Source organism: Gobio gobio (assembly GCF_949357685.1).
Source record: "Gobio gobio genome assembly, chromosome: 14".
Lineage (NCBI taxonomy): Eukaryota > Metazoa > Chordata > Actinopteri > Cypriniformes > Gobionidae > Gobio > Gobio gobio.
The window spans coordinates 23416186-23443664 of record NC_137107.1 but is presented as its reverse complement, the minus strand read 5'-3'; the positions used below and the strand labels follow the sequence as shown (position 1 = coordinate 23443664).

Below are 27479 nucleotides of genomic sequence, written 5' to 3'. Positions count from 1 at the left end.
ACACACACACACACACACACACACACACACACACACACACGTAAATATATATATATATATTGATTGAATAAAACAATTTCATAAAATTTTATAATTTCATTTATCTTTTTAAAATTAAATAGATTTTGTGCCCGTTGCTATAACTCAAAAAACGAGTTTGTGTCACACCAAGCCAGGACACAATGCGGTTTCCTGCTGTTGTAGTGAACTTGCTGAAGTGACTTCCTGTTGAAACGAGACGAATACGCTTATCGCCTGAACATTGATAGCCAAAAGTTAACTTTTCCTCGGAAGGCGAAAATAAAGCTTTCAATGTCAGAACTCGCCAACCATCATTTGACGCACCGGCATGTAGACACAGGACCTGTCAATAAACAAAGATAGGCTGAAAGCAAATTATGCACTAATAAATGTTAAAAAGGATGGAGGATGGGAATGACCAAAAGTGTTCCTAGGAGGAGCATTATATACGAGTTTACCTGCAGGAAGGTGCGCTTTGTGTGCGGAACAGACACCGGCGCCTCCCTTCTTCTGTTCCTCCTCCCCTAACCAACCAACAACATGGATCATCGCAGTCCACCTGCGCTTTGTAGTCCGGATAACACTATTTTATTCGAAGGAATCTATTAAAAGTCTATAGAACTCTGCATTCTGTTTTAACAGTCAACTAGGGTTCTCGATGAAACCAATAAGTGAACAATGTAGCGTGCATCAGAAGAAAAGCGCTGGGGAGATGCCGAGTGAGGAGGCGAGAACAGCACCTGGAAACGGTGGGACTGTGAACGAGGCAGCTACAAGAGAGGTACTTATTAATGCTATTACACGCGAATACTTATTTTACACAAGAGAATGAACATGTTTTTGATGTCATTTGAGTTATGAAAGAAACTTGGACTCGTGTGAACACAGTTGGCTTGCTGGTCTGTCGAGGTAACACAACCCGACTGCCCTCATTCCTGTCCATGGCTGTGTTTCAACACTAGTTTTTTTTTTTTTAAAGGTTAGTTTAATAAAAGTTCAAAGGTTAGTTAATCCAAAATGCTAATACCCTCATTTGGTTCCATAAATATTTGACTTTTTCCACACAAAAGGAGAATTACATCCTCAGTCACTGTGTTTCATACAATGAAAGTGAATGGTGATATTAATTTCTGGATGAACCGTCTCTTTAGCACCCCCTTGGTAGATAATAAATTAATAAAATATTCTTTGGAAGGATGAGGATCAAAATAAGCTACTATATTTATGAAAGAAAAAGTAACTATGATATTATTATTATTATTATTATTTATATGATGAAAAATGCCTGCAAACAATGTCAGTTAAAACCACCCTTGTTCAGTTGTGTGTCATTCATGTACCTTTAGCAATCAAATTACTTCCCCTTTATCTCACTATAGCGTTCCCACTGCTCAAACCAAACTGACTGTTAGTTCCTCATCCCAGACTTTAGTGAAATTCAGTCCAGACTTACAGAGTTTTCAGCTGAAAAGTGAAGTAATGCAAACTAGATAAAAGCGTTTTGTCCAGGTTGGATGTTGGCTTGAAAAAGTCATGGTGATAAGTTTGAAGTAGCTTTAAATTCTTGAGGTTTGGAGTTTTTAAGATTTAAATAGTTTGAAGTTTGAAGTAGCTAAAGCTAGAAGGATGGTTGGTAGGGTGTGGCTAGGCAGTTGTCAGGGTGATGCCTAAAGCCTGCTGATGGCCTGATTCAAATAGAGGACTTACTGCTCAGCTTTATATCTTCTGACATTATTGAAAGACATGGAGGTGTGTTGATCTGTTTTATGGTTGTTTGATCGTGATCATAAGATTTAAATTATCTTCTTGGCAGAGTCCATCACAGCAGAACGGGATTGTGTCTTCTAACGATGTCATCAGCCCTGTATCCCAGTCCCAAACTGAGCACCAGCCTCCATCCTCTGCACCAGCTTCTCCTGTTCAGCCTCCCAGAGAACAGTGGGGCGGCAAATATGAATTTCTTCTCTCCTGTATTGGCTACTGTGTTGGCCTGGGAAATGTCTGGAGATTCCCCTACCTCTGCTACCGAAATGGAGGAGGTGAGCGACAGTATGAAAAAGAATCTGTTAGGATGAACAGAATGTACATTATGGATCCTTTGAGTTGAGAAAAATTGTGTAGAAATTCAGTATAAATGTTTGGTTAATTCACCATTATTTATTGAAAATTTGTCACACAAACTAGCACCTTAAAACCAAAAAAATCAGTGTGTGCCTGAGATTTTGCCTCATAAAAAATCCTTACTTGATTTTGTGAATGGGTCTTTCACGGGTAAACCAGGATGTTTGGAACTAAGCTGAAATCCATCCCCTTGACCAACCAACCACAACCAAAAACCCTTCCCTGTAGACTTGTAGGGAGGAGGGCACATTCCTCTTTAAACCTCGGAAACAAATTTTCCTAAACCAAGAAGGCCTCAAAAAGAAATTTGCAATGTAAAGAGTAAAGTTGGTAAAGACACCTGTTCAATGATTGTGGGATGGTGATGTAGAAAAGCATTGGGAGATTTGAGTTTTTATTTTTCATGCTACAATAGTAAATTCTTAAAAAAAGAGACTTTAAAACATACATTTCATGGATTGTGCTAAACAACACTTTGAATGTCACTTCTGAACTATGAAATTTTGCTAAATACTAGACTTGAAACCAAAGAAACAAAGCAAGAGCCGGTGGCGTCTGAAAGTGGACACCGAAATGGCTCCATTTTCTCTTACATATTACACACCATGCATGCATATACACACACACACACACACACACACACACACACACACACACACACACACACACACACACACACACACACACACACACACACACACACACACACACACACACACACACACACACACACACACACACACACACACCACACCACACACACACACACACACACACACACACACACACACACACAGACAGTAGAGCTGCATGATTCTGGATAAACTGAGAATAACAATTTTTTGGTTTAAAGTGGAGATCACGATTCTGAATAGACAAATAAACAATACAGTATATTAAAAAATGTAGTTCATTTTAATTAATAATTTTCTTTAAAAATCGGTTTGAGTGAATGATTCAATGACGCGCTTGGGGGGTGGGGGGGTTTCACATAGCGTTCACCCGAGAAACTTTGTTCGCTTTTGAACTTTTGACTTGTTCATCTCTTATGATTATGCCAATGTAGTTTACAAACAAAAAGTAATTAAAAAACACTTATAATATTTTTGTTTGATATTTACAAATGCCTTAAATTTGTTTCTTCACTGTAGGCTACCGAAAGGCTTAATAGGTAACCTAATGTCTGCTGCTAATTTATTACTTTAACAGTTAAACTAATCGAGCAAAATAAAAATGTGTGTATTACATGAAACAAATGTTGTATTTTTTGACCAGTTTTAAAGTTTTATTACATTTTTGTTCCTGAAATCCACCCTTCTGCTTTTTGGATCAGAGGTGTCCCAATCTCACTAAAAAGTTTTGAACAACACAAACTGACAATTTGATCCAAATCAAAACCAAGATTGGATTTTGTGATCTAATCTGATTTCTGCATCCTTTTTTTCCCCCTCTTTTGAACAACCCATTTTCAAGATTTGATCAAATCCGATCAGATTACTTTTGAACAACTGGGCCGAAATGATTAGTTACATCCAGAATTAACTGGATGTAACGACTTCAGGCTGTTTTCATATCCATAGGTGGATATTTACTGTTTGCAGTCTATGCAGTGTTTTTAAAGTTCTGTATTTTTGAAGAGGCTTATTTAATGTGAAATGTATGAAAACAAATCCTGAGGAGGAAAATAACCCATTGAAAAAAACAGTGATTTAGGAGTGGGGAATCACTGTAACAAAAGACATAATTTGTGGTTGTGGATCAGTGGTTAGTGTACATGCTCCAACATGTTGAGCTGTGGTGCTTCTGCAGGTGAACTTTGAATCTGATTCATGCCACACAAAAAAAAAATTAATTCCACCCTCCTCACCCCCATAATTTCCTGTCTTGTCTTTACTATATTGGTATGAAAATACCAATAGTATAATACATATACATTATATATATCAAAGCTATGATCTTGGCGTTGTTAGCGCCGTGCTCTTCTGTTTGAGCAACAAAACAAGCTTATACATTTCTGAAATAGAACATTGACTGTTATCCTCTGTTGGGTTGCAGGTGTGTTTCTCATCCCATACTTCATCATGCTCTTCTTCACGGGTATGCCTCTCTTCCTCATGGAGCTCAGCCTGGGCCAGTATGGAGCCGCGGGTCCCATCACCGTCTGGAAGTGCTGTCCCCTCCTCAAAGGTACCACAACACATGCAATTCATCAATTCAGCAGCTTAATTATGGTTTGTAAATAGATTATGTAAATTTGGGTTTGAGTTCTATTCGTTATTCAAAGTCGTGTAGCTCCACTTTGCATAAGAAGTAAGAATAAATGGTCCTTCTGTATTGTAATAATCAGTAATTAAAATACAGGGCTAAACAAATGGAGATGATTGTGTTGTCCTGGCCTCGTTGCAGGGATTGGCATAGGGATGCTGTGTGTGTCCATTCTTGTGTGTCTCTATTATAATGTCATTATCGCTTGGACATTCTACTACTTGGGCAGCTCTTTCCAAAGCCCTCTGCCCTGGTCATGTGATGCTCTTCATAACATTGCCTTATGTGGAGTAAGTCTTACTTTTCTGCTAAGTTAACATAAAATGTTAAACAATTGTAATTTGTAATCGACTACTGCCTATCATCTATGTTACCAATTTTTTCTCGACAGAACAAAACTAATGTCACCCAAAGTCCCTCTGAGGTCTTCTGGAAGTAAGCTTTTTTTTTTTCTCAGTTTCACTATACAAATTTCCTAAACTAGTCTGTACATTGCCTTCTTTTATAAACACAATTAAATGAAAAAATTCTTTATAAATACCATTTATAGAATAGATTTTGGAACATGTGAACAGTTCTGACGTGATGTGTAAGCCACTTAATTTTATGTTTTGTGTCTCAGTAAATAATGGAGTTAACTAAACTCATATATGAAGCACAAGCAGAACAAGTTTCTGTCAAACTGTAAAATAACACTCTTATATAAATTGTTGCATTAAAATTAATGGGACAGTTTATATACAAATTGTTTAAAAGAAAGTTTTCCATAAAGATTTGGGTAACATTTTACAATAGGGTTAAATCTGTTAACATTATTTGATGCATTAGGTATCATGATCTAATAAAAAAATTGCAGCATTTATTAATGTTGATTTTATAAATGTACTATTCATAATTATTTGTATATATTAATGTCTATAACTGTTTTATTTGTTATATGTGTGTTGAATTCTTTTTTTCTTTTTAGAAATGAATACCTTTATTAAGCAAGCATGCATTAAATTGATCAAAAGGGTCTTTAAAGATATTTATAATGTTACAAAAGATTTCTCTTTCAAATAAATGCTGTTCTTTTGGACTTGAATGTATCACACAAATATTAAGTTCAATATTCAGCCATGCCATCGCATTGTAGTAAAATATACTACAATAGAATACAGATGATTTAAATTGTCATTATATTACTGTTTTTACTCTATTTTTGATTAAATAAATGCACCCTTGGTGAGCATAAGTAGACTTTGAATGGTAGTGTAGATTAAATAAATGCTGTAAAAGTAATGCCATGCTCACCTGCATGAACTAATGACACCTAATTTATTGGCCTAATTTGTTTGCTCGTGTTTCATGTTTGTTTGCATCCTTGAATCTAAAAATACCACAGTTAGAGGTGTGATAAAGTACAAGTCCAAAGTCCTGCTTTTACTGACAAGTACAGACCTCTAACATCTGTTCTAGTGTTCTGCGGAGAGATTAAGGCTAATGTACCACAAAACCACTTGAAACAGTACTAGCCGATGAATGTGAGGCTTACACAGTGCTTGTGTGTGTTCAGTGTAAAGGTTCTGGGTGTGGTGAACAGTGAAGGGCTGCATGATCCCGGTCCAGTGCGTTGGCCTCTAGCTCTATGTTTGCTGGCAGCCTGGGTCGTCATTTTTCTCTGCATGCTCAAGGGCATTCGCAGCTCAGGCAAGGTAAGATACAGAGATCCACAGTGCATCCAGTTGGCATTTTTCCCAATAGGAAAGTAGGTGGAAACCAGTGTTATTTAAATATTATTAACATACTATTACAGTTTTTATTCATATTTTCATTTAAATTATATTTTAAGTTTAGGTCATTTTGTTGTTTGTTTTTGTAATTTTTTTTATTAGTAAAAAACAAACAAACATCTATATAGCTGTTATTTATTTTTTGTTTAGTTGTAGTTATTTTAGTACATCACAGACATCCCACCTCTCCCGGAAGTTACAGGACTCTCCCGCATATTGATAGCAAATTATATGCAATATCCCAGAAATTGAGCGCGAGACAGACAAGAACCGTTTCCAGGGTAATAAAGTGTGTTTTCGATGATTCAGAGTTGTCAGCCGAGATGCATTCTACTTTGACAACTTCCGTTCGGATTTCGGACAGAATACGCATGAAAAGGCCTACTATTAGATACAAGAGCGAGCAGGAAAGAAATGGAGAAGGGAGAAAAGCTACTCCATATCGTTTTTTTTATATATAAATGAGCTGACATTGAAGCTCATGTTACGCGGCTTACACGTTAAATATGAATATAATGTAATAAAATATAATGCAGTATAATATTATGCAATATCCTATATTCATTCATGTTTGTGGTGGGATGTCTGACATCCAATTAAACTAAATGAAAAAGAGAAATTTTGTCTCAGTAACTAGCTAAAATAAATATACTTTTTAAAATATTTATTATATTTTTATGGTTTTAGTTAACTATAATTACCCTGGTGTGGACTTCATATGAGGCCATTTCAGGATAAAGGAGAACATATTCTACATTATAGAGATTCATTTCCCATCTTTCCTCTGATGTGAGGTGGTGTATGTGACTGCCACCTTCCCCTATTTTGTGCTGGTGGTCCTCATCATCAGAGGGGCCACCCTTGAGGGCTCCTCAAACGGTGTTGCCTTTTACCTCACTCCAAACTGGGCCCATTTGGCTAATGCACAGGTACCCTTTACTAAACAGCAAAAACATTTTTTAAATCAATGCTACAGTTTTCCAATTCCTTCAGTTTTGTACATACTTCCTGTCATTGTAGGTGTGGAATGATGCTGCGTCGCAGATCTTTTATTCTTTGGGTATTGGGGTTGGTGGCCTCCTGTCAATGGCGTCTTACAATAAATTTGACAATAATGTTATCAGGTGAGGCTTTTTACTCTGGGAGAACACTTTGTTTTTGCTTTTTTGTCGTATTAAACATTACTTAAAGTCTCAAAATGATTTCTCCCCTCAGGGATACTCTGATTATCACCATAGGGAACTGCGCTACCAGCTTTTTTGCAGGCTTTGCCATTTTCTCTATCCTGGGTCACATGGCTTGGAGGAAGGGAGTGCCCGTAGGTCAGGTGGCAGACACAGGTACAGCCTGTTTAGCCTGTCATGTTGCTACTTCCTCGTCTGAAACCCCAGATAGCTCAGCTCACACCAGATCTATGATTTACAGTCACTGAAAATGTTTTCAAATATTTGCAATTTCAAAGCCAATGCATAGTTTATTATTTTTCATTTAACCTAGGTCCTGGTCTGGCATTTGTTGCCTACCCGGAAGCCCTGGCTCTTCTCCCAGGATCAGTGTTTTGGTCCATTCTGTTTTTTCTCATGCTCTTTATGCTGGGAGTGGATACACTGGTAAGACCCTGCAGTGCATGCAAACATGTTATGTTTGACAGTTATTCATGTTGCAGACCATTTTTCATGTTGTTTCTAGTGTCACATCATACACAGATACACTACCATTCAAAGGTTTGGAGTTGGTAAGAATTTGTAATATTGTTAAAATAAGTCTCCTATGTTCACCAAGACTGCATTTATTTGATCAAAAATAACAATTTAGAATGTATTTTATTTCTGTGATGGTAAAGTAAAATTTTAATTATTCATTACTCCAGTCAACAGAAATATTTCGTAACATTATACTTGTCTTTACTGTCACTTTTGATCAATATTCTGCATCCTTTCTAAATAAAAGTATTAATTTCTTTTTTTTAAATCTGACCCCAAATGTTTGAATGGTAGTGTATACATTATTTGTGCACGTGTATATGCATAAGAATAATCATTTGAATCTACAGTATTTCAGTTGAATTTAAAAGACGAAAGAAATGAAAGAAATGAAATGACTAGATGCCATGATAATCTGATTGGTCAAACAGCGTAAGAACTCTGATATGAATTCAAGTGATCATAAACTTTATTGTATGACACCTCAGTATTCAGGAAGCAGATTTGTCAAGAGATGTGTGAAATAACAGTGTACAATACATCCTGTCTTCATGCACATTTACTGAAATGAGTGTTGTAGCTAAGCTCAGTGATGGGATGTGCAGTAACACAGCGGTTTTCCTTCCTCTGTCTTCAAGCACTGCCTTTCTCTCAGTGTCACCAAGTTCAGTTTCAGAGTATTTTTTTGCTACATATTAGTTGTGATAAATCTTTATATATAAATGGTCAAATATAGCTTGAATATACTGAAAGTCTGCCAAATGCATAAATGTAAACATGAGCACTAACAGACGATGGTAGATGATGGCACACATCAGCGCTTGTGTTGCCCTAACAGCAAACCGAGGATCTGTTTAATTTTGTTGATGTAGATGTCGGCGAAACTTATGACATGTTTGTACACTCCTGACAGGTTAAGAGAGGACACAGTCCTTTGTTTAATTCTTGCTATTGGGACGTTCTCTCTCACTCTCTCTTTCCTGTAGTTTGGCAACATGGAGGGCATCTGTACTGCAGTGCTGGATGAGTTTCCTGAGCTCAGAACCAATATGAAGCACAAGACGATATTCCTGGCGCTGCTCTGTTTCGCCTTCTATCTAATGGGCCTGCTGCTCATCACTGATGTAAGAGGAGCAAACAAACTGATATTAGTATTGAGTTTTTGACATTTTTATAAATACGTGTGTACAGATGTCCAAAGTTTAGTAATGCTTATGAAATGTTTAATAGCGTAATTCATCATCTTGTCCATCTCCATATTGTCAATTAGGGATTCTCTTCATGCTATTATTACTGTTATTGTTGTCATATACTTTCATTTTGTCCTGTGTTTTTCCATCACAGGGTGGGATATACTGGTTCACGCTCATAGACTCCTTCAGCACTAGCTTTGGTCTCATCATCATTACTCTCTTCATGTGCATTGGCATCTCATTCTTCTATGGTACACTCTCTTTGATTTTCTCATGGGTGATGGTAATATAGTAGTTTAAGGGTGTGTTAGCTCTTGGCATGTTTGGTTTGATTAAAAACGAACTCTGGTGCGATTGCTCCGTTAGTGTGGTTCATTTGAATAAGTGTGAACACTGCCATCTGAACCCTGGTGCGCACCAAACAAGCGGACCTAGACTGCTGAAAAGATGGGTCTCGGTCCACTTCCAAACTAGTATTCATCTTTCAAAGACATCTAAACTAACCAAAACCGTCACAAGATGAGACCCTAAATGCTCAAGCACATCTGGTTTTTCTTGTTATGGGATCTGGGCAAGTTGAGTACGGGTGTTAAAAATGCTGTCTTGCAGCAGATTTTTCTTTGTGTGTGTGTGACTGAGGAATTCCTGGGGCTGTTTTGACTCCTTTACACATTTTTAAAAGCTCTTTTGTGAGTTCTCAGCTGGTTAAAGTACCATCATATGTATGCACATACAACCAGCATGTTTATCCTAGCACACATCATTTTCAATGTTCCGTAAATTCGGGTCACAAAAATGTACGTCATAAAAGTCGTTTTGTATCTTTAGGTTCGGTCTTAAATCACAGTGTGAATCAGGACTAAATGTATCATTTTATTTTTGGTCCGGACAACAACAAAAAAACCAAGCGAACCAAACTACAGGAGTGAACACACCCTAAGGGTTCGGTTCACATTGGCATTTTAACACCACCTGACTGGTCAGCTTTTATGATGTATATTTCGTGACAGAACTTACTGAATGTCCAAAACAATTCTGTGCTGGGCTAAATACGCTCGTTGTATGTGCACATCGTACATGTGATGGTATTTTGACCAGCTGAGAACTCGTGAAGAGCTTATAAAATGTGTAAAGGAGTCAAAACAGCAGCAGGAATCCCTCCGTCACACACACAAACAAAGATCTGCTGCGAGGAGACGCGGTTCTGATGCCTGTACCCAACTGTGATGGGCAACATCATCATGTTTGAGCATTCTGCCTTTTTAGGGTCTTATCTTCCCGGTTCGATTACATGTTACATTTGGTACGTGTTGTCATGCCCAGTTCCAGAATCAAATCACTGAGGGTGCTTCTGAAATTACTGAGGGTGCTCTAGTAAAGTGCAGATTGGCTAAGCAAAAGCTCCACCATAGCAGTGTAAAGTGAGAAATGTATGATTATTTATTTACAAGGCATCACTTTTAACTGGAATTTCAAAAATATTTTGCTGCAAATTTTGTATTAATCTATTCTGCCTTTACATTGCTTTAAAGCGTTACTGGTATTTGTCCTCTTCCTGAGAACCAGAAAAAAAGGTCTTGTTAATTTAGACCCCCCCCCCCGGTCATATGCTACATAGCATATATATATATATAGCATTAAAAACAAATTGATATTTTTTAATTAATTCCTATGTTATATGCTATATCCTCTACTCTGTAGAGGACACCAGAACCCATTTATTGAGAAAATTAAAAGACATGAATAGACAAATTGGATTTTTGGGTTATAATACTTTATTAATGGGTAATAATATTTTCATAAGAATATCCAGACTTAAAACTGTGTATGTTGTCAGAGAAATTGCCTAAAATATAATGTCCTCTACAGAGGCAAAACCTGTATTCTGGGTCTCAGGAGGATATTTCTGTCTCGTGCAGAGTGGCATTTATATTTAGATGTCACCTCCGAAACTCTGCTGCATGCAATTGGCCGTCGGTCCTCTTAGCAACAATAGTTTTATTCAATGAATGTTATAGACTGTAGCCTCGAAAGCGAGCCAAGATCGCAATGATCACGAAAATGCTGTTGCTTTGTCAGTTCATCGCGATCTCACAGACTTCCGTTATAAAAATGAAGTTGTCAACAATAAATCTCATTAAAGGAACACTCCACTTTTTTGAAAATAGGCTCATTTTACAAGTCCCCTAGAGTTAAATAGTTGAGTTTTACTGTTTTTGAATCCATTCAGCCGATCTTTGTATCTGGCGGTAGCACTTTTAGCATAGCTTAGCATACATCATTGATTCTGGTCAGTCCATTAGCATCTCATTCAAAAAATGACCAAAGACACTTTCAATATTTTTCCTATTTAAAACTTGACTCTTCTACAGTTACATCGTGTGCTAAGACCAACTGAAAGTGAAAAGTTGCGATTTTCTACACCTATATGGCTAGGAACTACTTTCTCATTCCTGCGTAATAGTCGCGGATCTTCGCGGCCGTACCATGGCTGCAGCGGCGCAATGATTCGTTGGTAATCTGTGAAACATGGTGGTAGTATACACCTTCGACTTACTATCACAGCCCTTTACAACACACAGAACCATGGCTAATCACACAGGTAAATCCACAACACAATTTGTCGGCTGCAAGCCTGAAACTTTCTCTGCAACTACACAAACTTAGTGCCGGTCACATTGAAAGTTACCTAGCTGGGGGCTACTTTCAGACGCTGCGTAATCTCATTGTGCTGCTGCAGCCATGGTACGGCCGCGAAGATCCGCGACTATTACGCAGGAATGAGAAAGTAGTTCCTAGCCATATAGGCGTAGAAAATCGCAACTTTTCATTTTCAGTTGGTCTTAGCACACGATGTAACTGTAGAAGAGTCAAGTTTTAAATAGGAAAAATACTGAAAGTGTCTTTGGTCATTTTTTGAATGAGATGCTAATGGACTGACCAGAATCAATGATGTATGCTAAGCTATGCTAAAAGTGCTACCGCCAGATACAAAGATCGGCTGAATGGATTCAAAAACGGTAAAACTCAATTATTTAACTCTAGCGAACTTGTCAAATGAGCCTATTTTCAAAAAAAGTGGAGTGTTCCTTTAATGAGAGGTTTCGCGAGCCTGCATGAACTCAGAAACTGGCGCTTTGAGCGGTCGAGATTCTGATCGCGTTCGAGAGATCAACAGCTATATCTGTGATTGGCTACATTTCTCACCGCTGCAAAAACACACTGTAAATAGGTGCATGTGACGCTCTCCAGAGCTCGGAGACAAATTTGCCAAATCGGTTTCGCCAATATTATTACAGTATCAACTGAGGGTGCTTAGCACCCCCGTAGAACCAGGCCTGCGTGTTGTGTTCATATTAGAGTTTGTTTGGAAGCGGACCGAGACCCATTTTTTCAGCAGTCTCAGTCTGCTTGTTTGGTGCGCACCAGGGTTCAGATGGCAGCGTTCACACTTATTCAAATGAACCACACTAACAGAGCAATCACAACAGTTTGTTTTAATTAAACCAAATAGGCCAAGTGTGAAAACAGCCTAAGATTAATATGGCACATAAAACTGGAAAGCACCTGGCAATCAGATTGCCTTTTATAGCAAAGTAAATTGTGGGGTTATTATCAGTCCACAGGAAGCAGAATCATGGTTTAAAGGCATCGGGTTGATATTGTTGGTACTTCTGATGAAGAACACAACACGCATATTCCGTTTTATCTGAGGCACTTAAGATATTCTGCTTTGTTTTCTGAGTTACATGAAATAAGTATTATTTCTTTTAGATGGATCACACTTTTTTTATTTATCTCAAAGCCTTCACACATTTCTTCTAATTTTGACAGCATGAACATTTAAGGCCTTTTTTTCTATTTCATTAAATGACTACATTTTCTTTAGTAATGTTACATTCATTGGTTTGGTTAAGTGTCTGCTAAATAATCATCAACCTCAATGTCACATTTTCCTTATATGTCACGTGACTGCATTCTGTGATCTATATTATATTTGCATATGCTGATGTAATTGCAGGGGTGAACCAGTTCTGTCAGGACATTGTGGACATGATCTGTCGTTGTCCTCCCTGGTGCACAAAACTGCTGTGGTACTTTAAAGCCTGCTGGGTGGTTTTCACTCCCTTCCTGCTAACGGTGAGGGTCCGGTTTTTGGTTGGGTTGTTATTTGGAATCAGCCTCACGCTTTATCATGTAATGATGCATGTTGTGAGGTTTCTGTTTATGATGAACAGTAATGTAATTGTAAATGCAATATGGAAATATTTATTTATCAGACTTTTAAGGGTCAGAGCAAAATTGTACTACGATGAGAAACATGCCTCTGCAGCAAAGTGGAATCAAACACCATGTCTGTCCTGCGTCCAGTGTAATGAATAATTCAGGGTTGCTGGGACACTGTATCTCACTGACAGTGGTGGTCCCATTCACAGAGGCGTCTGTCTTTATATTCATAATGCTAAGAGATTGTTTTCTCTGTACAGTTCATCCTGACCTACATCTTCATCGAGATGTACCGTACGTCTCTGACCTACGGCTCATACGTGTTTCCGACCTGGGGCAAAGCACTGGGCGTGTGTATGGGTGCCTTCTGCTGTCTGCAGATTCTCATCTGGGCAATTGTGGCTGTCAGTAAAGAGTCCGGCACTCTAAAAGATGTAAGTCCCTCCAAACCTCCATATACTTGTAATACTTTTGACTTCAGCAAGGATGCATTAAACTTGGCTGCTGTGAACGTCTACTTTGACCCGCCAGTCTGGTTCGTGTTGTCGACATGTTGAAAATACGCTGTTTTCTGCACAGTGAAAGCAAATTCACTTTGTATACACTTCCAAAGGACGAGGACTCAAATTGATGTGCTAAAACTGATGCTATTGTTACTGTTCATATCGCAGTCTATACAAGCCTCCAGAGCTTAAATTCAGATATGGTAATGGCCGTTTTGTTTCTGACACGTGCTGTAAGTGGTAAACCAATCACAACATCCTGGGCCATCTGACCAATAAGAGAAGAGTAGCTCTCAAATCCTTTATCGAACCGTTTCGGACACTCAGAAAAAAGGTGATGCTGCAGTGTAGATAGATAATGAGTAAATTAAAAGTGTTTTTTTGACCTTGGATGCATGTAAACTTATTGTAGGAGACCGCCAAAACAAAGTAGCATAATGGGGCAATTAAATTTTTGTAATATACATATAGCATGCATGACATTAATTTTGACCTATGTTTCTTACATTCAGCGCTTTAAGAAATCCATCCGTCCCCTCAACTCCTGGCGGGTCAACAACATAAACACAATCTCTCAGGAGCAGCACGTGGAGCCCCAGAGAATAGAGGGACCCTTCACGGTTAACCTAACTGAAGCGGACTTCACCGCCATGAACTGGGAGGGCATAAGCGAGGCGTAACACTGCCCCAAGTGTTGGGAGGCGGAACGGCACCCTCTCAAAAGGACAAGTACTGGTGAAGACTTATGTCTGGAGAACGGTACACTCTTCCTCACCAGTCCAGCTGGACTGAAATTGTTACTGACTTGTAGGACATTTATTCGTCACTTTTTAAATTGTTTTTATTTATGATGATGTTGCTCATTTAAAATAGTACTGGGCCTAAGGCTAAAACCAGAGACTGAGAAGTTTCTCTGGTTGAATACTTGATGTCCTAAGGATTCCATTTAATGCCGTTCGCCTAGTCTTTTCATCAGAGTGTAAATACTTATTGTAAGGTAACAGTCTTGAGTAACATGATCTGTTTTTCCTTTACAGTAAAATGTACATTGTATACAAGAGCCAGGTCAAATCAAGTCAGGACAATGCCGTTAAGAGACGTGCAACAAAACTGAACATATTTTAAATAGTAACCGTTCGCAAGAAAATGAAATGTAGTACAAGAGGCATTATAAACCCTCTTTAGAATTTTTAAATGTACATACATTTTTGAAATGCCACACATCCAGCAAATAAAATCAAAATGTTTTCATAATTTGTTCGCAGCAAAAGCTGTTTGGTCTGTTGACCAAGGGCAGATTCAGCTTATTTCACTGTTCTACCCAGGCAGTGCATACTTCCTTATGACAGAGTAGGCTCTGAAACAGGTTTGTTTATTCAGAGCACCATGGTAACGATGGTAAACCTGCTCTTGTTGGGGCTTTGTTGTGGACACTAACTCATTGAGCTATCTGGATTTAGATGGTTTCTCTGAGAGCGCATGAGTGCTTGTCATTTAATGTTCTGCTCTACTGCAGTAGATTCAAACAAACCTTCAGGATGTATTAAATACACGAAGAAATGTGTACAGAGTGCACAGGGGAAAAAGCTCTGGGGCCAGTTGCATAAACGTAGCCATTATGCTAGGACCAAGTCTTTTAAGATCTAGTGTGATGCCAACTAGCAGTCAGTCAAGAGACAGTCATTCTTACTTTTCGGTATCAAATTAGACCAATCTATGACTATAAAAAGTTGTTAACTTTATTAAAGAAAAAATGGTCACACTTTAGATTAGTGTCCAAAGGATATATAATATGATAATGCAGAATAAGGCATTGATATGTGCTTAATAAACAGTTAATGTCCTAGTAATATGCATGCTAATAAGCTACTAGTTAGTGAGAATTGGAGCCTAAACTAAGTGCTACCAAAAATTTGTAAGACTAACTTGTAAAACTAGTCTTAGTGGTTTATGTTCAGCTTAGCCTGGATGAACAATTTGGTGAATCTATGCACTGAACATGTGGAGTGTTGGGTCTGCATACTGCGTTGGTGTAACAATAGCTACTTCCTGCGATGGTTTAAAAAAAAAATCATCAGCTCCATGACGCAAAGTGGGTTTTAAAAAAAATGCAATGCCGAGGAAGTTACTCTAAAAAACCTATTCAGCTCGTCAAACAAAGATCAAGAAAATCTAATTCTTCTTGTGGTTTATGGAAGATATTTTCCTGCTAATGTAATAAAAAATGTGAAGCATTTCAATATTTTTCATAAGTTTTGACGGTACACTACCGTTCAAAAATTTGGGGTTGGTAATATTTGTTAATGTTAATTGATTTAAAAGAAATCTCATATACACCAAGGCTGTTTATTTTATAAAAAATACAGTAAAATATTATTGCCATTAAAAAATAACTTTTCTATTTTAATATATTTTTTAATTACATTTATTCCAGTGATGAAAAAGTGTCTTCAGTGTCACTTCAGAAATCATTCTAATATGCTGATTTGGTGCTTAAGAAACATTTCTTATTATAACTAATGCTGAACATTTTTGTGGAGGCCGTGATGTTCAGAATTCTTTGATGAATAAAGCTCAAAATAACATTTATTTAAATAGGATTTTTTTTGTAATTGTCTTTACCGTCACTTGATCAATTTAATGTGTCCTTGCTGAATAAAAGTATTTCTTAAATTCTTTTCTTATAGACACCAAACGTTTGAATGTTAGATTTTTTTGATAATACCCTGTTCCTGTCAAATAAAAAAAAAAGTGCAATTAATAATTTGACCGTTCACCTTTCCTTACAAAGGCTGCCAAAAATAATATAAAAACTCAGTCAAGTGACACATTTATTTTAAAATGTAAAGTTTTGTGTTCTAGTGTCAAGAAAAGAAACTGAAAAAGAAAATATTAGCACTCAACTTTTAATTCGCAAAACAACCTCCCTTTTAATATCTTGTTTTATTACTCCGCCAGTATGAGAAGCATTAATGAAATTAAAGGCATGTAGTTACACGCTGACCATCAGATACAGAGACCAGAACTACAGAACATATCTGTGACTCACACACAGGCAGTTCACTGCAATGACATTTGGCAATGCTTAAAATGAAAGGCACCGATCTCCTCTATGAGGAACATTTGAAAGCGAATTTTGGTAACTGCAGGAGAAATCAGAAGCAAATAACAGGGTATATTCTGCCCCACATCCGTCAGTCAATACACATACTGTGTCATAGGGGATGGGTGACAAGGGGATGTGGATGGTAATATTAATGGTCAAATGTTTTCCTCTAGCAACACAATGTTGGGCTGCAGGTGAAAAAGTCCAAGCAAATTCTTATGTAAAACAACAGCATGGAGTTTGCGGAGGCTGAAAGCCTTTGCATGCGCTCCAGCGTTTGTTTTGAGAGTGAAAGCTCAACCTCATGCTAACTACAATTAAAAACAGAAGAAACTCTCACACCAAAAATGGACTACCATCTAGTGCCCTTATTTGTTGAAGTAAATAAATAAATGTACAGTGATATCATACCTGTTCCCAACAAATAACTCTTCCTGTTCCCGTTGGTCAACACAACTGCGATTATAAATGGAAAATTCCACATAAACGACATGTTCTTACTAAAAATCTTTAAGGTAAAAATGTACCATTGTGCTGGTCCTAGTCCTTTTATATTTGACATTTTCCTAGTACTGTTGTTATTTCTTTGGCCTTCTGAAGATTTTGGGAAAGGTGGTTTTCTTGCGGTTCGAGCTGGAACCTTCAGTGTCTTCTCCAGTGGAGCCACTGTCCTCGTCCAGCAGATTCTTCTTGCCTGTGATCTGAGAGATTCGGCTCGATCCCTTTCCAGTCGACGATGACAGGCCGTCCTGCTCGGAGGTGTGGTAGAGAGAGCGCATCGAGCCTCCTGAGTTGAGGTTAGACTGCTGAGAGTGGATCTCTCCGAGACTGGCACATTTCTCCATGCCAAAAGTATTTTTCTGCAGCAGAAGGCTGTCGGTGGAGGAACCACCATTGGATCTGGACTGCTTGCTGTAGAGTGGAGTTGAGGAGCTGCGCTGGGCGTCTCCGTACTGAGACATAGAGAGGGAGGAATCCGATTCTGACCGGTTCAGATCCCTAGATGATGGTACAATGAGAGAAGAGGATTTCAGAAATTACCCATTTACTTTCCTTCAGTCTGCTAGTTAAAATTTTTGAACTTAGTCAACATGAAAAGGCAGTCGCAATCCATTTTACTTCCATATAATGACGTACTTCCAAATGAATCCATACAGAATGGAGCCAAAACTCAATTCAGTTTGCTGTGGATTATACCACCCTCATGAAATGCTTCAAACAGCTACAGAACTTACACTACGTCAACAGCGCAAGAGTCTGATACAGGCTAGAATACATTTTTGAATAGTTATTTTGGTTTGTTTTTTGCACACAAAAAGTATTCTCGTCACATGGATAATTTTTACTTCCTTTCTGGGCCTTGAAAGTGGTAATTAAATTTCCGACTGGAATAATGTCCATTGATGAATCAAGCACAATAAGACCAGGAACTTTTTATAAAAGAAAGTAAATGGATCCAATTCTGATTTCATGTTGACTCTAAATAACAATGAGACGATCTAAGATCTGCATGCTGGATTAATTTGGTTTCTCACTGCATTTACATTTAAATAGTTAAAACAAATTAGCTAAATTAAAGAGTTATGATTCAAGAAAAGTGGAATTATAATTAAATATACTATAATTATAATAGTTATACAATTGATATTCATGACTATTTCGCATGAAAACTAATGCATAAGCTTAAAAATTAAAATAACTGTTAGCAAATAGTTTTTTAGAATAGGAAATTTGTCAGTTCTTAATTAGTTAAATATTTATTAATTCATAACAGAGGTTGTGGACACCCTACACACAGGCCGTGTGTGCACAGCAAACAGTGTGTTTGTGGTACCCGATGCTTTCTGTTCTCTGATCGCTGCGTGAACCAGTGAACCCTGTTGGCGGCAGACCTGAGACCGCCTCCACTGACGTGAAGTATGAGGAACGGTACTGAAGCGCAGCAAAACGAGAGGAAGTGAGGAGTGAGGAAGAGACGATGGAGGGATGGGACAGAGAGGAAGAGAGTGAAGGCACAGGGAGAAACTCCACGTGACCGATGGAGTGGCTGCGAGTCTGCCGCACATAAGGGCGGACGGGGGGCAGCATTGGCCCAGCTTCACTCTCAATGCCCTCTACCAACCTCTGTGAGCTCAGGTTCGGCATGTGGTCTCCGTGACGTGGCCGCGGGGACACCAGGCTGGTAGCTGAGGAGAGGCACACACACAGATGTTTGTCATTCAAATCATCCAGTCTCTGAGATACTGTATGTATGTGGGAGAGATAATCAAACAATTAAATCTTAAGATAACCCTAACCAATATTGGTGTCTGGGACACCGTGAACCTAGAGACTGTTGTGTACACACTGAGTTTTTAAAAACTTAGTTTAAAGGGTTAGCTCACCTAAAAATGAAAATTCTGTCATTACTCTCCCTCATGTCGTTCCAAACACGCAAGACCTTCGTTCATCTTCAGAACACAAATGAAGATCTTTTTGATTAAATCTGAGAGTTTTCTATCCCTCCATTGACAACAACGCAACAACCACTTTGATGCTTCAAAAAGTTCATAAAGAGATTGTAAAATGAATCCATATGAATTGAGTGGTTTAGTCCAGACCTGATCGCTTTATATGACGAACAGAGTTAATTTAGTCTTTTGTGCCTCATTGGTTCTTGCTGAAGCTCAAACGTGCTGCGTAACACAAGAATGAACCTCATTGGTTCTTGCTGAAGCTCAAATGTGCTGCGTAACACACAAGAATGAACCTCATTGGTTCTTGCTGAAGCTCAAATGTGCTGCGTAACACACAAGAATGAACCTCATTGGTTCTTGCTGAAGCTCAAATGTGCTGCGTAACACACAAGAATGAACCTCATTGGTTCTTGCTGAAGCTCAAATGTGCTGCATAACACGAGAATCAACCTCATTGGTTCTTATGGAAGCTCAAACGTGCTGCATAACACGAGAATCAACCTCATTGGTTCTTATGGAAGCTCAAACGTGCTGTGTAACACACGAGAATGAACCTCATTGGTTCTTGCTGAAGCTCAAACGTGCTGCGTAACACACAAGAATGAACCTCATTGGTTCTTGCTGAAGCTAAAACGTGATGCGTAACACAAGAATGAACCTCATTGGTTCATATGGCAGCTCAAACGTGAATGGTAACGTGAGAATGAACCTCATTGGTTCTTGCTGAAGCTCAAATGTGCTGCGTAACACACAAGAATGAACCTCATTGGTTCTTGCTGAAGCTCAAACATGCTGTGTAACGCGAGAATGAACCTCATTGGTTCTTGCACATCCAGCAAACATGTTTTATCTTCCATTTACCTGAATGTTCACATGTGAATAAAAGCCTAAATTAAATCTGTTCATCATATAAAGCGATCGTGTCTCTTCAGAAAATTTGGACTAAACCTCAATTTATATGGATTATTTCCCTTTATGAACGATATCTTTGTGGACTTTTTAAAGCGTCAAAGTGGTAGTTGTGTAGCTGTCAATGGAGAGATCTAAAATATTTTAATTTGTGTTCCGAAAATGAACGAAAGACTTACAGGTTTGGAACGACATGAGGGTGATTAAATAATGACAGAATTTTCATTTTTAGGTGAACTAACCCTTTAAGCGTGTGCTATAAATGAATAGTGCTCAGCTGCTGAGATAGTATTCTCACTTGAAATTGAGTGGAGGCTTGGACTGGGAAACAGTATTCAACACGTCATGACTTAACTAGAGGATTACATGTGGAACAGTAAGCTATATGAGACAGAATGTGAATATGAGATATTCTGCTATGATGTTGATGAAGGGGAACTTGAGAACATACATGTAGGTAACGCCACGCCTGTCTTTGATGCAAAAGATCGAACACAATACAAACACATGACTCAAACACATTTTGAAAGTCACAGCTGGAAGGAGCATGCATGATGATGATTAACCACATTAGCTGTGGCTAATGAAAGAAAACAGAGCTGGGGAGGAAACAGAGCTGATGATGTGGCACAGGAAGTGAACGCACAAAAGTGTGAAAGCATTGCAAGGCTGCAGTGCAAAGAAGATCAGCGTGTGTACCATGACAGATACACGGTATCCAGCCTAAACAAAAACACTGCCGAGATGCAGCTCTTGGTTAGTTGTATAAATCATGGAAACATTTAAGATAGATAATGACCGGCTGACTGTACATTACCCAGCTTATTAGACGGCTACTTAAAGGGTTAGTTCACCCAAAAATGAAAATTCTGTCATTAATTACTTACCCTCATGTCGTTCGACACCCGTAAGACCTCCGTTCATCTTCGGAACAGAAATGAAGATATTTTAGTTGAAATCTGATGACTCTGAAAGGCCTCCATTGGCACAATGGCACGGTTCACTCTCAAGACCCTTAAAAGGTACTAAAGACGTCATTACAAAGTCCATCTCACTACAGTGGTTCTAAAGTAACTTTATGAATCGGCGAGAATAGTTTTTGTGCGCAAAAAAACCCTAAATAACGACTTACATAGTGATGACGATTTCAAAACAAGGCATCATGAAGCTTCGAAGCATTATGAATTAGCGAGTCGAATCAGCAGTTTGAATCGCCAAATTTCAGCAGTTTGGCGGTTTGACACGCGATCCGAATCATGATTCGACTCACTGATTCATAACGCTTCAAAGCTTCATGATGCCTTGTTTTGAAATCGTCATCACTATGTAAGTCGTTATTTAGGGGTTTTTTTGCGCACAAAAACTATTCTCGCCGATTCATAAAGTTATTTTAGAACCACTGTAGTGAGATGGACTTTGTAACAACGTCTTTAGTACCTTTTAAGGGTCTTGAGAGTGTAAAGTGCCATTGAGCCAATGGAGGCCTTTCAGAGCCATCAGATTTCAACTAAAATATCTTCATTTCTGTTCCGAAGATGAACGGAGGTCTGACGGGTGTCGAACGACATGAGGGTAAGTAATTAATGACAGAATTTTCATTTTTGGGTGAACCAACCCTTTAACAAATAAATGAATACATTGACATGAAATATTGTTTGGAGTCTATTTAGTCAGAAAACCATGGAGTGATTTGAAAGGCATAAAATTAGCACAGCAAGTAGGACACTGGGTCTCATTCACCAATAATTGAGTGGATTATTAGTATTTATATGCACAGGAGAAGTTTATGAATGTAAGCTTAATTCATAACAAGTGCGTAGGTGCATGAATTTGTTCTTAACCTGAATTTAGAGTATTCTAATGAATGACTACAGGTTAGTAATTTACAGTAATTAACATGCACAAGTCAACACATTTATAAGGCCACCAAGATTTGTTGTGTACATGTCGTTTCAGTTGTTCCTATATTCTTTCATAAATGTAGAATACATTTTAGTATGAAATATTTTGATCAATCATGATTTGTCCTTGAAACTTATTGTCCGCAGATTTGCAAGCATACTAGGTTAGTGAATGAGACCCATTGTCTGCCTGCGACAACAGCCAATTTACAAAATGTTTATGCCCAGAATGTTGCCATCGTCCAATCAGAATATTCCAAAGAGCCGTCTAATAAGTTTACATATAGGCTTTGCACCCTGTGCTTAACACTGGGTTAACATCTTTCTTTGACCCCTAGATTAAGGCCACTTTTAACCTTAGTTTAACAAAAAAAAAGGGTTGTAAAAATGGGGTAAGCAATGTGTTTTTAACCCCAAGTTAGCTTTTGCAATGTTAACACCAAGCTGCTGCGTTAAACACACATATTGTGAATTACTAATCTAGAAACCCAGCATCATAGAACTGATGTCAGAACCCAAGGTTAACAATTTCAGTGTGAAAAGCCCATATATATAATAATAACAATAAAAAGAAAGCTTTGAGTTAGCTAGCTTGTGCTAGAGAGCATTGCTTTGCAGCATCATTTTCAATATAAAAGTGTGGTCACATTTCGGCATAATTTCGCAGGCAAAAAAATCAGCCACCAATTGTGCAAGTTCTCCCACTTAAAAAGATGAGAGAGGCCTGTAATTTTCATGATAGGTACACTTCAACTATGAGAGACAGAATGAGAAACAAAATCCAGAAAATCACATTGTCTGATTTTTAAAGAATTTGTTTGCAAATTATGGTGGAAAATAAGTATTTGGTCACCTACAAAAAAGCAAGATTTCTGGCTCTCACAGACCTGCTCCTCTGTCCTCCACTCGTTACCTGTATTGATGGCACCTGTTTGAACTCGTTATCAGTATAAAACACACCTGTCCACAACCTCAAACAGTCAGACTCCAAACTCCACTATGGCTAAAGCTTGGAACATACTCTGCAAGAACAAAGACATTTGTTAGTTTTCTCAAGGTGGCAAGAACAAGAACAAAGTTCGTTATGGCCAGGGCATTCCATACTTCACGAGAAAAGCAGGTGCCGAACATCTCCGTTTCTCCGCATTAACCCCACCCACTTTAAAATTCTGATCAATCACACAATAGTTCTCGGACACCCACAAGAAAAATTTTCTGCTCAGACGATGTGTCGAGAACAAGCTGCGAGAACTCCCAAACTAGGGCTCCGAGAACAAAATGACGTAATTTTGTTCTCGCAGCCCTGGGAGCGAGAACTTTTTTCTCTGTTCTTTCGGAGTATGTTGCAGCCTTAAGACCAAAGAGCTGTCAAAGGACACCAGAAACAAAATTGTAGACCTGCACCAGGCTGGGAAGACTGAATCTGCAATAGGTAAGCAGCTTGGTGTGAAGAAATCCACTGTGGGAGCAATTATTAGAAAATGGAAGACATACAAGACCACTGATAATCTCCCTCGATCTGGGGCTCCATGCAAGATCTCACCCCGTGGGGTCAAAAGGATCACAAGAACGGTGAGCAAAAATCCCAGAACCACACTGGGGGACCGAGTGAATGACCCGCAGAGAGCTGGGACCAAAGTAACAAAGGCTACCATCAGTACCACACTACGACGCCAGGGACTCAAATCCTGCAGTGCCAGACGTTTCCCCCTGCTTAAGCCAGTACATGTCCGGGCCCGTCTGAAGTTTGCTAGAGAGCATTTGGATGATCCAGAAGAGGATTGGGAGAATGTCATATGGTCAGATGAAACCAAAATAGAACTTTTTGGTAAAAACTCAACTTGTCGTGTTTGGAGGAGAAAGAATGCTGAGTTGCATCCAAAGAACACCATACCTACTGTGAAGCATGGGGGTGGAAACATCATGCTTTAGGGCTGTTTTTCTGCAAAGGGACCAGGACGACTGATCCGTGTAAAGGAAAGAATGAACGGGGTCATGTATCGTGAGATTTTGAGTAAAAACCTCCTTCCATCAGCAAGGGCATTGAAGATGAAACATGGCTGGGTCTTTCAGCATGACAATGATCCCAAACACACTGCCCGGGCAACGAAGGAGTGGCTTCCTAAGAAGCATTTCAAGGTCCTGGAGTGGCCTAGCCAGTTTCCAGATATCAACCCAATAGAAAATCTTTGGAGGGAGTTGAAAATCCGTGTTGGCCAGCGACAGCCCCAAAACATCACTGCTCTAGAGGAGATCTGCATGGAGGAATGGGCCAAACTACCAGCAACAGTGTGTAAAAACCTTGTGGAGACTTACAGAAAACGTTTGACCTCTTTCATTGCCAACAAATGGTATATAACAAAAGTATTGAGATTAACTTTTGTTATTGACCAAATACTTATTTTCCACCATAATTTGCAAATAAATTCTTAAAAAAATCAGACATTGTGTTCATTCTTTCTCATTTTTCTCATTCTGTCTCTCATAGTTGAAGTGTACCTACAGTATGATGGAAATTACAGGCCTCTCTCATATTTTTAAGTGGGAGAAGTTGCTCAATTGGTGGCTGACTAAATACTTTTTTTGCCCCACTGTATATTGCCTATGGTGTAGCAATGCATGAGGCACAACTCACACAGAAGTCACTTTCAAAACAAGCAGCTTTCTGGTGGTCAACCTGAAATTGTTGTAAAATCTGTGTGGGAAAATCTTTTGTGCACAAAATTACTGATCGCGAGGATTTTGCCCTTGAAAATTAGTTAAATAACAGTAAATGTGACCCCACCTTAAAACTCTGTATTTTGCCGTGTTAATTTTAGTGTAAATCAGTGCAAACATGGAATCAGTAGCTTCTAATTCATGGATATAAACAGCAGCACTGATTCCACATCTGTACTCTAATAAAGGGTGGTTTTTAAGAGTTTAATATACAAATTCCATCTAGAAGGTCTTAATTGGCCAGTGGGAGGGACATAGAAGTGTTTGCTTTGCGTCAGCATTGGCTGAGAAAATAAAGGGTTTGCTGCCAACCAGAATGTTTCCAGGGGGGTTGGCTCTCGGCGGCCATGGGCCAAAGGTCGCTCACGCGCCGATCCATCTGCCAGGCGGCATCTGCGGACATTAGCCAATGATATCACACCACAAAAAGGCAAAGCTCAACGGAAAGCTTAATTGCCATGTATTAGGGTTAAAAAACTCATTTTTAAAAGGTTATAGGCAACTGAGAAGCTTTCAATTGTGACACGGATGAATATGATCAGATTTGACTTCTTGTACCACACTTGTGTGCATGATAAACTCACATTGCAGGGTTCCTGGGGAAAGTATGTCCTCGTCCATGTCATCTAGGTCATCGGATAGCAGTAGATGTTGGGGTGTAGTAGAACGGATGCCTAGAAAAGCAGGGTCCAGGTTGAGGGCAGAGGCCAGAGACGGCATGCCAGGGTTATTGACAATATTATAGCCGGTCAGAATCTCAATTTGCTGCCACCGATGGAGCTTTTCTCTCAGAGCAGTGGTCACTTCTCCCAGAGCCTGTCTGCAGAAGTGATAAAGAAAGAGGTGAGGCTTAGTTTGGTTGCGGTATACTCTTTAAAGTAAAGGTTCTTTATTGGCATTTATGGTACGTTAAAATATCCATATAACCTTTCCAATGCACAAAAGGAATAGTCTTTATAGTGGAAAAGGTTCTTCAGATTATTAAAAAGTTCTTCACACTAAGTTTTTTCATTCCACTGTGCTACTTTTCCATTGTTTTTCTATGTAAACATGCGCTAGATGGACAAGTTTAACCATTGCACTTGCATTTCACATACTGTGCATGATATGGTATTCTAAAAGCATGCCACTTCCACTTCCTGATCTCATACAGAGCAGACGTGCCTTCTATCTGCTCCCGCTCTGCTTAAGCGCTGATCTTTTTTGTCTTTTTTTCTTGCCCCCTGCACTGTAAAAAAAATTCAGGTCTCCAATTGAAAATTTTCAAGTGATCGATCACATCTAAATTTTTCAGAATCAGAAATACAATTTGGCCAACAAATTTTCAATTGGAGACCTGAATTTTTTTTTTACAGTGTGCTTGCTGGACTCCTGAAAATGGGAGGTCAAACGTCTTCTGTGTGAATGGCCCCTAAGAAAGAAATTGTTCCCTCAAAGGTCCAAAATCATTCTATGTCACCAATGTGGAACCTTTATTTCTAAGAGTATAGGTTACCTTGTAAATTGCATACAAAAATGGCTTCCTCAAAATGGCGACTTACCTTGCTGACAAGATTTTGTGATCGACATCGTCCAGTGAAGGGCTGTGGGCCAAGTGGAACGTCCCAAAAAGAGTTCCTCTCTTCTTCTTGATCTTTTCTGCCTGTTATGGTGGTCACAAATTCATAGTTAACATCAACACCAGGATGTTAAGCTAGCTGAACAAGCAAAACTGATTTAATATTCAGTTAAAGCTTGTCATTTTGTGAGTATGTGACCATCTTACCCCTTCTTTAGCCACTATGAGCTGTTTTTCCGCATTCTGTTTCTTAATGTTGTAGTACTGCACCTCCACCTCATGTGTGAGCTGCAGCCACTTTTGCAGAGATTCAGGAGGAGACCAGCCGCTCCTCATCTCCAGCTCCCTCTCGGCCTTCTTCAGAGCCATTCGCACCTAAAACAAACACGCATGTTCATAAATATTGGCTGCGTTTCAGTGTTTTGAGGAGGAAAACCTCTTCAGCAGTTCCCATGGTGATGGGACACCTGTAAGGTGAACTGCAAAGGTCTCCAAATGTTGCTGATGAGCAAATGATGAAAAGAGGCCTTTTCAAAACCCTTTTGAAATAAACAAAATGAATTAAATTTAAGGGGAGGTAATAGACATATAAATGATAACTTTACAATTTTCTTTTCAGACTTTCTGCAGAATTTTTGCATTCTAATAATAGCTAATTCTACCATTTTATGTATATATATATATATATCAATCAGGCATAACATTATGACGAATAATGTTAACAGATGAAGTGAATAACACTGATTATCTCTTCATCACAGCACCTGTTAGTGGGTGGGATATATTAGGCAGCAAGTGAGCATTTTGTCCTCAAAGTTGACAAATGTGTTAGAAGCAGGAAAAATGGGCAAGCGTAAGGATTTTTTTTTGCAGCTCTTGTGGGGTGTTCCCGGGTCTGCAGTGGTCAGTATCTATCAAAAGTGGTCAAAGGAAAGAACAGTGGTGAATCGGCGACAGGGTCTTGGGCGGCCAAGGCTCATTGATGCACGTGGGGAGCGAAGGCTGGCCCATGTGGTCCGATCAAAC

At 38.8% G+C, this 27479-nt stretch overlaps 2 protein-coding genes across 5 annotated transcripts in view; one reads left to right on the top strand and one right to left on the bottom strand.

The window, feature by feature from the left end:
* Window positions 1-211: 211 nt before the first annotated feature.
* slc6a7 (solute carrier family 6 member 7) lies at window positions 212-16542 on the top strand. Its single transcript, XM_079835596.1, has 15 exons — window positions 212-802; window positions 1835-2060; window positions 4198-4329; window positions 4549-4697; window positions 4799-4842; window positions 5963-6101; window positions 6974-7108; window positions 7200-7303; window positions 7395-7519; window positions 7677-7789; window positions 8869-9006; window positions 9227-9326; window positions 13097-13215; window positions 13563-13736; window positions 14318-16542. The coding sequence occupies exons 1-15, from the start codon at window positions 680-682 to the stop codon at window positions 14483-14485; spliced, it is 1989 nt and encodes a 662-aa protein (XP_079691722.1). The 5' UTR covers window positions 212-679; the 3' UTR covers window positions 14486-16542.
* The window catches only part of stim1b (stromal interaction molecule 1b), a 41763-nt gene continuing 29806 nt past the window's right edge, over window positions 15523-27479 (bottom strand). For 2 of the 4 annotated variants that reach the window (XM_079835592.1, XM_079835593.1), the window contains exons 9-14: window positions 26661-26828; window positions 26437-26537; window positions 25480-25715; window positions 25208-25288; window positions 19034-19097; window positions 15523-17910 (exon numbers count right to left, since the gene is read on the bottom strand). In XM_079835592.1, coding sequence (XP_079691718.1) covers window positions 17490-17910; window positions 19034-19097; window positions 25208-25288; window positions 25480-25715; window positions 26437-26537; window positions 26661-26828 — 1071 coding nt within the window. In that variant the 3' untranslated portion in view covers window positions 15523-17489. The remainder of the gene's footprint in view (window positions 17911-19033; window positions 19098-25207; window positions 25289-25479; window positions 25716-26436; window positions 26538-26660; window positions 26829-27479) is intronic. The other 2 variants (XM_079835595.1, XM_079835594.1) reach the window with 2 other exon arrangements.